The sequence below is a fragment of the Eubalaena glacialis genome, chromosome 14, assembly GCF_028564815.1.
Source record: "Eubalaena glacialis isolate mEubGla1 chromosome 14, mEubGla1.1.hap2.+ XY, whole genome shotgun sequence".
Taxonomy (NCBI): Eukaryota; Metazoa; Chordata; class Mammalia; order Artiodactyla; family Balaenidae; genus Eubalaena; species Eubalaena glacialis.
The window spans coordinates 39,904,836-39,917,023 of NC_083729.1; the positions used below are offsets into that span (position 1 = coordinate 39,904,836).

The window sequence follows — 12,188 nt, forward strand, 5'->3', positions numbered from 1 at the left end:
TCAATCAAGGAGTGGACGATACGAGAATTTGGCCAGGACGGAGGCTGTGGAGAAGAAACGTGTAACCTTGATGCAGGCAGTTTGCTTAAAAAGGAAAAGTGAGGCAGTTGGAGAGAGAGGGGCACAGGTTAAAAAAAATACTGTGACAGGGAGGAAGGCTAGTTTTTCCTTGTTTTCAAGTTTCTTTCTGATTTCACTCTCTTGCTTCCGGGTACATAACAAACTCAAAGCCTGCCAGAACTTCCCACCTGGTCTCCTAAACTAGCTAACCATACACCTGGGACCCACACCAGTGCAGCCGAAAAAACCCGGAGAACTGAATTCTTTCAAGGACGGGCGTCTGCCGAGGCGGCGCGCGACCTAGGATCAAGCATGCGCAATAGACAGAGTCACCAGCGTGCGCGGGAAGCTGGGCCGCGTTCGATTATGATTGGCTGTCGCGGCGCACGCCCACCCACCGAAACGCAGCGCTGGATGCTGATTGGGTGTCTCCGCAGAGGCCGGACGCCGCACGGGGGACGAGGGAGGGGAGGCGGGAAACAGCTTAGTGGGTGCGGGGTCGCGCAGTTCCATCAGGCAGGCGGCGGAGAGGTTCCGAAATGGCGGTGCAGCCGAAGGAGACGCTGCAGCTGGAGAGCGCGGCCGAGGTCGGCTTCGTGCGCTTCTTCCAGGGCATGCCGGAGAAGCCGACCACCACGGTGCGCCTCTTCGACCGGGGCGACTTCTACACGGCGCACCGGGAGGACGCGCTGCTGGCCGCCCGGGAGGTGTTCAAGACCCAGGGGGTGGTCAAGTACATGGGGCCGGCAGGTGAGGGCGGGGACGGCGCGGGCTCAGGGGAGTTGGCTCTTCTCAGGAAGTGGGAGGGTGTCGGGCAGGGAGACACGGGGGCGGGGACGCTGGTGCCTCGTGGGGGCACTGCGCGTGCTCCGGCCCCTGCCTGGCCGAGTGGGGCACCACCCGCCCCCTGCCCTGCCTCCGCCCTGAGTCTGTTCCTCCGGAGCTGCCCCGGATCAGACCTAATAGCGATGGCTACGTGCCAGGATTCGTGCGAGGCGTTTTAACACATTGTTCTATTTAATTTTGCTGCAGTCCGCGTGGGTGTCTGCTTCTCGCTCCAGCCTTGGCTCTGTGGATATCATCACAAACGCCGCCAAACCTCTGTATCACAAACGCCAGTCCAGGATTGAGATTTAGAATAGAAGGGGGTTAGGGAGACCGTTTTATGTCACCAGCGTGATTTTGCCTGTTGGGCGAACGTGATTTATATCGCTGTTCAGCGCAGGGACCTATAGTGTCTACTGTTAATAGGCAGTATTGCCAAGTGGTCAGGACCTCGAACTGGAGCCAGATTGCATGGCTTCAAGTCGCAGCCCCTCCACTTACCAGCTGTGTGGCCTTGAGCTAGTCATGTATGTCTGGGCCTCAGCTCGGCATTCAGTGCCCTCGGTAACCCAACCCCATCTCTCTAGCATCATCTCTCCCTGGAAAGCTACAAACTTCTCACCCTCTTGTAGTTAGATGTTCTGAACATCTAGTTTTATGTTAATCTCTTTTATCCCTGTCTCCTAGGAATGAACATAATAGGAGGAGTAAGGAGTTGTGGGTTTTAGTCCTGCCTCTGTCATATGCAGATGGAAGGTTACTGACAAAAGATGTTTCATTCATTAGATAGACATTTATTGAGTGCTGCCTTGTCGGGCAGGGTTATGGACACTGGGAGTACATAGATCAAAAGGCAGTATCCCCACCTTCACAGAGCTCCCCCTAGTGGAGAGCAAGGCAGAAGTAATTCCAATTCCAGGTGAAGACCTATGGAGGATGCTCCATAACAAGTTGCCAAAGAGGCAGAGGCAGGATTGCCTAAGACTGGAGCCATCATAAGAGGCATTACAAGAGAGGTTAAATTTCACTTGAGTCTTGAGAAACCCTGTACCCATTAGCAGGAACTTTCCGTTTCCCCTGAGTCCTCCCAAACCCAGGCAACCGCTAATCTGCTTTCTCTCTCTAGATTTGCTTATAACATTGGTCTTTTGTGATTGCCTTCTTACACTTAACATTTTCAAGGTTCATCTGTGTTATCAGTACTTCATTTCTTTTTATTGCCAAATATTCCATTGTATGGATATACAATATTTTGTTTAATCCATTCGTTAGTTGATGGACATTTGGGCTGTTTCTTGAACCGATACTTTTAATGTCATCTGTACCCATTCTCTCCTTCCCTGTTGTGCCAGTGAAGAGATGAGCCTTTTGCTGTGGTCTGGATCCCCTCTCCTCACAGATGGCTTTTCTGTTGATCATTTCTTCTCTCTTTGGTTCATTCTTTTGGCATTTAGGCTTATTCATATCCTTTTAGCTACTTTTCAACAACTATCAAAACATTATTATAATAAAGCCCTGTGAGGTGGGTTAGTACCTAGCTTCAATTTATAGATAAGGAATCTGAGTCCCTAAAAAAGGAAGTTCCTTATCTTTTGCCTCTTTTGCTGTCAGAACTCAGCTTAGAAGCATCTCCTCTTGGAAGACTTTCTTAATTCCCATCTTAAGGCTGCCTGGTTAGCTGCCCCTCTTACGTGTTCCCTGCCCTAGGACCTTCTCATTACCCTAGACACAGCATTTATTTTACTCTATGCCAATATACTGAAAGCTCCCAGAGGGCAGGAACTCTGTCTTAACCAGTCTCTGCCTCTGAATCCCAGCACCTGGCACAGTGCCCACATGTAAGCAGACACATTATCAGCTGAATGAAGATGGGGGTTCCAAATTATTCTTGAAGAGGAGAATCTTGTATCAACCTGAGGTTTTTCTTCTGCGCCAGGTAGCGGCTGGGTAGCTTTCTCTTCCAGTTCCCCTTCAGTCTTACTTCCCAGCTTTCAGACTTAAAGCATACAGCCAAGCTCTTCACCAGGAACATCCAGTGTGTCACAAACACTCCTTTGAGAGAAATAGTATCTTCGGAGGATAACCTTGATGGTTGGGCAACCTATGTGGAGATTAGTAATGGAGGAAGTAGGGGAGGCCATGATGGGGAGGGGAATCACCTCATTTGCCTCTTCACCCACCCACTCTTAAGAAATCAGCACTGGGGACTTCCCTGGCAGTCCAGTGGTTAGGACTCCATGCTTCCACTGCAGGGGGCACAGGATTGATTCCTGGTTGGGGAAAGATCCCGCATGCTGCGTGGTGTGACCAAAAAAAAGAAAGAAAGAAAGAAAGAAATCAGCACTGTTGTGAATGTGTTCCTGTGTTCCTGTTGAGTGTGTCTAGAAAAAGACTGAGGATTGCTCTGGATCCCTCTGCCCTTGGCCTGGCAGATAACATTGATGTGCGAATAGTCAGGTATAAGTAATAGGGAGTGGTGGGGCTTGTGGATCTGAGAGTGCTTGTTCAAGCACTAAGTGCTTGTTCAAGTGCTAAGCATTCAAATTCAAATGCTTTAAAAGCCCAGTGCTGGCCAGACAGCTATGCTGGTACATCCTATTGGGCTGATGATTTAAGACCTGTTTCTGAATTAGGTGCCAGACCAGTGTTACTTTGTCTTCTAAATTAAAGGATGATATAACACTGTTTTGAAATTCATTGCTGTATTTACTGGAAGTTGCTGACCGATACTTACAGTGGCATTTATAAGTGTCTGTGGGAGAAATTCATCTCTAATTTTGTATTAACTCTGGTTCAGTGCTTTCCGTGAGCAAATTTTTTTTAATGATAATATTTTGTCATATGAGTAATGTTACTTATGTAGACTTCAACTGGATAAGCTGATAGTGTGTTCAGTCATTCTGGTTTGCTTGAGACTGGGGGGGGGGTGCTCCTGGGATGCTGGACTTTCAGTACTAAAACTTGGGGAGTCTTGGGCAAAATGGGATGAGTTGCTCACCCTATGTGCTAGGCAAAAACGGGAAATAATTTAAATGGGGCCTACCATTCCACTGAGGTTCTGGTCCTGAGGGAGTCTTAATTGGGAGATATGAGTCTGTTGCAGCCTGGATAGGCCTTAGATCCCGCTTATGCCTCTGAGAATGTTAGTACAGGCTTTGCTGAATGAGTAACGTTCACAGTAAACATAATTTTCTTGCAGCTTTCCAAATGGAAGGTAAAGGAACAGCAGTATATTCAAGTCTGTAAAAATGTGGCTGTGTTGAACTTGCCGAGTTGAAAACTGGTGGCCTAAATAGTGTTTTCTTAAAAGTTTGAATTAATTGCCTATATTTTAAAGATCGGGTAGTTTCATGAAAAAATTCAGATTTTGAGCTTTTGAAAATTCTGCACAGTTGGAAACTCTGGGCAAATTAGCAGTGGGTTGGAGTTGAGTGGCTGCTTCCTCTGACCTACTGAGTCTAGATTTTTCCTTTACCCTGACGTGCTTTCCTTGTTTTGCCACAGTTCCCACCATTTGAAGTCATTTTTCATCTGTCAGTTGTGTTGTTCTTCCTTTGGCTTTCTCTGCTCATTAGATACCTGCCTGGTCCCTGTAGATATGTTCGCCAGTTCTAGGTTAGATCTTAAGGAATGTTCTAGGGAATAACTTTAGAGAGGCAAGATTTGAGCCAGTTTTCAGGGTGTCTGTGACAGCAGGGGGGGATTCTTTTTTTTTTGTCTGCATTGGGTCTTCCTTGCTGCGCACCGGCTTTCTCTAGTTGCGGTGAGCGGGGGCTACTCTTTGTTGTGGTGCGCGGGCTTCTCATTGTGGTGGCTTATCTTGTTGTGGAGCACGGGCTCTAGGCGCGCAGGCTTCAGTAGTTGCAGCACATGGGCTCAGTAGTTGCGGTGCGCGGGCTCTAGAGTACAGGTCAGTAGTTGTGGCACACAGGCAGCGGGGATTCTTGTCCACTACTTATAACTAGTGAACTGATATTGAAAGTATCAGCTGCGTTTTGCTGTACAAAACAATTGTATTACGTCATTTAATTAATCTTTATGCTTATTTGTATTTGATATTTGTACTTGATATGATCTGTTGTTAAATTTAGGTTAAATCTTTCATAAGATCCAGAATTGTCAGAATAATCTACAAGTATAACCTGAATTACCTTTAAGTGAATAATTTGTATTACCTATATTATATGAAAATTGAGTTTTAATTCCATTTGATGATGTGGGTGATTTTATTTATTTTGTAAAGAAATTGTTATTTACAAATCAAAACTAAGGTGAGACACTATATTCCATCTAAGACAATTTTTCAGCCTTGGCACAATTGATATTTTGGACCGAAGAATTAATTCGTTACTGTGAGGGGCTATCCTGTGCACATTTAACAACATCCCTGCCTCTTCCTACTAGATTCTGTTATTATTCCCTTTCCCCAGTTGTAACAACCTAAATGCCCCCCAGGCATTGACAATTGTCCGCTAAGGGAGCAAGGTCGTCCCCCGTTGAGAACCAGTGATGTAAGATGAAGGCCAGGAAGTTCGAAAACTCGGTTGACTGGATAGGGGAAATAGATGCACTCATACTTTATGGGTGGTAGTGTTAATTGGTACAGCCAACCAAGGGAGATAGTCTGCAATATTTATAAAAATCACACATATCATCCTTTGATAAAATCCAGTTTTAGGACTTTATCTCACAGATACACTCAAATGTTTGGAGAGTGAAGCACATACAAAGTTATTCATGCAACACTGTTGTAATAACAAAGATTGGAAACAACCCATAGGTCCATCAGGAAGAGGCTAAATTATAGAAATTCCTTAGGTTCATTGGAACGTTTGCAGCTGTAAACAGAGAGAAGCTGATGATGTACTGATGGAACAATCTCCAAAATACTATATCAAAGTTAAAAAAAAAGATACAGTACAGTGTGTATAGTGTGCAACTATTTATGTAAAAGAGGAAAAAAGCAATACTTTATATTTGCTTGTGTGTGCCTAGACTATGTTTGGAAATATATTCTATAAACTGATAACACTTGGGCGGTGAACTGGATGTGTAGGGGACAGTGGTGAAGTGCAAGTCTCCTTTTTGATGTACCTTTTTGAGCCTTCAAGTTTTTTTTTTTTTCTTTTTTTTGATGTGGATGAATTTTTAAGTCTTTATTGAATTTGTTACAATATTGTTTCTGTTCTGTGTTTTGGCTTTTTGGCCACAAGCCGTGTGGGATCCCACCTCCCTGACCAGGGATCGAGCCCACACCCCCTGCATTGGAAGGCCAAGTCCCAACCACTGGGCCAGCAGGGAAGTCCCTGAACCTTCAAGTTTTGAACTATGTTACCTAGAACATTTTATTTTATTTTATTTTTAAATTTTATTTATTTATTTATTTTTGGCTGTGTTGGGTCTTTGTTTCTGTGCATAGGCTTTCTCTAGTTGTGGTGAGCGGGGGCCACTCTTCATCGCGGTGCGCGGGCCTCTCACTGTCGCGACCTCTCTTGTTGTGGAGCACAGGCTCCAGATGCGCAGGCTCAATTGTTGTGGCTCACGGGCCTAGTTGCTCTGCGGCATGTGGGATCTTCCCAGACCAGGGCTCGAACCCGTGTCCCCTGCATTGGCAGGCAGATTCTCAACCACTGCGCCACCAGGGAAGCCCACCTAGAACATTTTATAATGAATAATAACTAATTTATTTTTATGGACCTTTTGAAAAAAATCCTATACAAATACTATTGTAGTTATTACATAAGAGTTTTATTCAAACTTGTGAAAAACAAATGATAAAAAAGGACAAGTAGGATTAGCTGTATATATATATATTGACTCATTCTTTTGTCTTTGTGTCTTCTCAATTTTTTATTTTGATGTGTAGACTCCACAGGTGCAGAGGGTTATGTCTATCCACCATTTTATACCCTTCATCTACTAAAGTCTCTAGGATATGTAATAGGTGCTTGATAAATAGTTTATTGAGTGAATGAATTACTGGGAAAACAACATAGCTTGGGGGGAGGCATTGTGTTAGGTCTTCAACACTTAGGACTTCAAATCCTCAAATCTGTAACATGTATTTTTAATATTTTTCTTTAGGAGCAAAGACTCTGGAGAGTGTTGTGCTTAGTAAAATGAATTTTGAGTCTTTTGTAAAAGATCTTCTTCTAGTTCGTCAGTACAGAGTTGAAGTTTATAAGAATAGAGCTGGAAATAAGGCCTCCAAGGAGAATGATTGGTATTTGGCATTTAAGGTAATTATCTTCCTTTTAAATTTAGTTGTGTTTTTAAGAGTAGACAAAATAAAAACATGAGAGAATTCTGTGTTGGTTTAATATTTTAGCCAGGTTGTGATAGTAAAATGCTGTGAGAAACTTTAATATTCTTTAGCATGTGGTTTTTAAAATCACAGTTTAATAGCAATTCAGAAATTCAGTAAATCCTTATGATGAGTATGAATACTCTGAGCTTTGTCACTGTCCCTAAAACCTAAATAATAAATAGCCTTTACATAAAGTTGAATACCAGCATTAAAGAAGATTTGATTTTACTGTTTTTGAAGTAATATCATTCAAATTTACATATCCCAAATATCTATTTATACACATTGGTAATGTGTTTGGATATTTGTATGTTCCTTTCTCTTTCATTAGAGTGTAATTTTTTTAGAAGTGTGGAACTTCGTTTAATGCTGATAATATTCCTAGGTGTGCCTAGAAGGGCTTATTGACATGCTTCTAATGCCTTCATGGAGATGGGGGTACTATTTTGTTTTATTTAAGGACTATCTTTATTTTTAGTCTGTAAAATCATGTTTCTGTTTGTTCACACACAATACCTTCACATAAATATTGGATAATGGTTAAAATACTGGGGAGGTGAGATTTATCCTTGAAAGGGAATAAATGTGTGGTAAGGCGGGACAGTGTTCTGGGCTTGTATTTGGCTGATCTCATTTCTCCTCTGTCCCTCTGCATGACCTTGGCAAATTTCCCAGCCTTCTCCTGTATCTGTTTCTTTGTAAACAGTAAAATTAGAAGGTTTTTAAGATGTTTTCTGACCTGAAAGGCCTGTGAAAGTTTTTTTGTGAGGTTTAATACAACATTTCAACATTTGATGTTGGTGCTGCCCCAAATAGAATATTCTTCAATATTCCTTCCATATTGCCTGCTGTCACCACCCCCCGCCTTTGTAAATGTCGACATTTACTGAAGATTATATCTGAGAGCATTTATCATTCTTTATTATGGAATTTCCTTGGAATTTTCATTGCTACTTTACTGAGAAAAGTGGGACTTATAGTTTTATCCTACATTTTGAAAGATTTTAATAGAAAATTGAGGGTACCGCAAAGTGATGTTTTTCTATCTCATTCTTCACAGAGCTCAGTTAGTAACAACACCAAAATGTGGGATCATGAGTTCAACTGATTAACTGGATTATCAGCCCATCACACCTCACTCCTTTGTGTCATCAGAATCCTTTGAGATGCATTGTTTTTAACCCCTACCTTTTAGATCAGGGGAAAAAAATCTACAAATATGTATCTTTATCAGGTTAAAAGATAGCATCTTCATCCTGATATTTATTTTAAGAAGTTCAGATCTAAAACTGCTAAAACTGATTTATCGTTTTTTAGCTTATTGATTCTATTGTAAAGTATTAGTGATATTTAGGGTAGTTGACCTCTATAATTGACTTTTTTTTTTTTTTTTAATTTTTGGCCTTGCTGTGTGGCTTGCGGGATCTTACTTGATAAGCTAGCTACTAGTTCACTTTTGAGAGTTTTTTTAAGGTGTGCATAACCTGTGCGTCCAAAGCATGTATGTGAAAATATGATGTTCACGTTTGTGATTGAATCAGTGCTTTTTAAATTTGAGTATCAGGTAATACTAGCTTTCCATTTCTTTTTTTTTTTTGGTCGCAGGGATCGAACCCAAGCCCCCTGCAGTGGCAGTGCGAAGTCTTGACTGCTAGACCGCCAGGGAACTTCCTCCATTTCATTTTATTTATTTATTTATTTATTTATTTATTTATTTATTTATTTGTGGCTGTGTTGGGTCTTCGTTTCTGTGCGAGGGCTTTCTCTAGTTGTGGCAAGCGGGGGCCACTCTTCATCGCGATGCGCGGGCCTCTCACTATCGTGGCCTCTCTTGTTGCGGAGAACAGGCTCCAGACGCGCAGGCTCAGTAATTGTGGCTCACGGGCCCAGTTGCTCCGCGGCATGTGGAATCTTCCCAGGCCAGGGCTCGAACCCGTGTCCCCTGCATTAGCAGGCAGATTCTCAACCACTGCGCCACCAGGGAAGCCCCCTCCATTTCATTTTTGATGCAGATTTTAATCAGTAATCCATACATAGTTACAGGATATTCAGAACCATATTGAGAAAAGATAAATGATTATCATGATTATGATGCTAAAGACATTTGAGAACTATTGATGGCTACTGGTTGCTTAAATTTGGCTTGTCACTGTGCTCATTCGGACTGTTTCTAACTCTCTCATGTTTCATACCGTGGTCCATCAGTTGCCCCAGAAATGCCTCACGTTAACAGCAACCTGTCAGCTTCTGATCATGTTGAAGTACTGTTACCCACCAGCTTGACACAGGTGGAGCCAAAAGCAAAGAAACTTGACCCTTTACTTACCTTGTACAGTCTTAAAGAGATTTCTAATCTTATTGAAATTTTGAAAATAGGTCAGGGACTTCTCTGGTGGTCCAGTGGTTAAGACTCCGCATTCTCAATGCAGGGGGCCCGGGTTCAATCCCTGGTCAGGTAACTAGATCCCGCCTGCCACAACTAAAGATCCCGCATGCTGCAACTAAAAGATCCCGCATGCCTCAACTAAAGATCCTGTATGCCGCAACAAAGATCCTGCATGTGGCAACAAAGATCCTGCGTGCTGCAACTAAGACCCGGCACAGCCAAAAAAAAAAAAAATTGGTCAAAGACCCTTTATTTGGAAATCATTGATCTAGAAGAATCTCTGCATTTTACAAATAAATACATTGATATAGAGAGATGTCTATCCAAGGTTAATATTTAAGCTAATAATACTGTTTTTCTATGTGGTATAACTACTCAGTGAAAATTCTGACATGTGCAACCTATAGGTAGTTTGGCAGAGTGTAGAAATTTAGGCATACCATTGAGAGGGTTATCGCTTTGGGTACCTCAATGATTGTGTGAGTGAGTGTAAACTTAGATGCCAAATTTCAAACTGAAAATCGCTGTTGATACTATTATTTTTAGATGTGCCCAAGTGTTCTGAAATTAATTGGAAAAGTAGGGAGGATACTTTATAGAAAATATGGTAATATTAATTGGACTATATGGTTATAAGTAATATTTTTTGGTAAGAAAACGTTTTATTAATAAAATTCATCTAGGTTGGGTAATTTCTGTTGGCTAGTAAAGTTTTAAAGTACATTCAACCGTTTCTTAAAATTTTTCTTTATTTTTGCTTAGGCTTCTCCAGGTAATCTTTCTCAGTTTGAAGACATTCTCTTTGGTAACAACGATATGTCAGCTTCCATTGGTGTTGTGGGTGTTAAAATGTCTGCAGTTGATGGCCAAAGACAGGTTGGAGTTGGGTATGTTGACTCCACACAGAGGAAGCTAGGACTGTGTGAGTTTCCCGATAATGATCAATTCTCCAATCTGGAGGCTCTCCTGATTCAGATTGGACCAAAGGAATGTGTTTTACCAGGAGGAGAGACTGCTGGAGACATGGGAAAACTGAGGCAGGTAAGGAAATGGAGTGTAGAGATAGAGGAGAATCCAAGGCTAGGAATGGCTCTAAATTAACATAATACTGTTTTACTTAAGGAAAAAAAATTTAAAAGTCAAAACCTCTTAAATCTAGTCACAGCAGGGTTTTGAGGAATGTCTTGATGTTTATCTTTGACAGAAACTTTGTATCTTTAATAGGACTTCAGAAGGAGCTGTTTCTTGTTTAAGACTTGTTCTACCTCAGATCATCCCCCCGCCCCCTGCCTCCCAAAAGAGTAACTCAGTGCCATTTTAAAGGGATCACAATTGATAAAAGGAGTGCTTTCACAGTTGGGGGGTGCAGGGTGGGGAAGAGGTGATTTAGGGCCATTAAAGAAAAAAAAACTATGACTGTATTTAGCATGGATATATCAAATAAGTTGCAGTTCTTCAGGATTAATTTTTAATAGTTCAAGTGGAACTTTAGCCTATTATTATTATATTAATTAATTAATTTTTGACTGCATTGGGTCTTCGTTGCGGTGCGCTGGCTTCTCATCGCGGTGGCTTCTCTTGCTGCGAAGCACGGACTCTAGGCACACAGGCTTCGGTAGTTGTGGTACGCAGCCTCAGTAGTCGTGGCTCGCAGGCTCCAGAGCGCAAGCTCAGCAGTTGTGGCGCACGGGCTTAGTTGCTCCGCGGCATGTGGGATCCTCCCGGACCAGGGCTCGAACCCGTGTCCCCTGCATTGGCAGGCGGATTCTTAACCACTGCGCCACCAGGGAAGCCCTAGCCTCTTATTATTTTACTGATTCTTTTATTTTAACAAAGTTCGATTTTGCTATTTGTATAGGTATATGGTTTATTTTTTAGATATTTAAGGGATGTTGTATTCCCCCCAAGGATTCTTTTCTTCTCATGAGCCTCAAATACAATAAGAACTACTTGAGAGTTAGCATATCTGTGATGGGCATTTTTAGCATAAATAGTATTTAGGCAACTTTCCACAAGTATTATTCTGTTAAGAGTTTTTACTATTGAGACTATTTTTTGAAAGCTTTATGTGAGCCTAATTTTAAATTTCCATGAAAATTTCATTTACAGATTTTAAAAATACATGTTAATACATATATTACCAATGTCTTCTTGCATGTTGTATAAAAATATAATGTGGATTAATAATTTGTTAAGCTGTTGTCACTTTATATTTGTCAGTGATACAGCTTTCCTTATTGCTTTTCTTGTTCCTTTTCTCCTAGTAATTTAAAATATTTCTTGTAAAATAGGTTATTCAGAGAGGAGGAATTCTGATCACAGAAAGAAAAAGAGCTGACTTTTCCACAAAAGATATTTATCAGGACCTCAACCGGTTGTTGAAAGGCAAAAAGGGAGAACAGGTGAATAGTGCTGTGTTGCCAGAAATGGAGAATCAGGTATGTGGATTACAAATGTGAATTTACCATTATATAGTGACTTTTTAGAAGGCTGCTTCTGTCATCTATATCTCAAAGCCTAAACTGGATCACTGATATTTAAGCTTATTTTAATCTATGAAGAAGCTTGTGAAAAACTCAAGGACTGACTAGAAAAATCTAAACATAACCT

General features: G+C 41.7%; 1 protein-coding gene across 1 annotated transcript in view; it reads left to right on the top strand.

Moving 5' to 3' along the window:
• The first annotated feature begins 560 nt into the window (after positions 1 to 560).
• The window catches only part of MSH2 (mutS homolog 2), a 73,766-nt gene continuing 62,138 nt past the window's right edge, over positions 561 to 12,188 (top strand). Inside the window, exons 1-4 of the mRNA XM_061168543.1 lie at positions 561 to 810; positions 6,970 to 7,124; positions 10,341 to 10,619; positions 11,870 to 12,016. Coding sequence (XP_061024526.1) covers positions 600 to 810; positions 6,970 to 7,124; positions 10,341 to 10,619; positions 11,870 to 12,016 — 792 coding nt within the window. The 5' untranslated portion in view covers positions 561 to 599. The remainder of the gene's footprint in view (positions 811 to 6,969; positions 7,125 to 10,340; positions 10,620 to 11,869; positions 12,017 to 12,188) is intronic.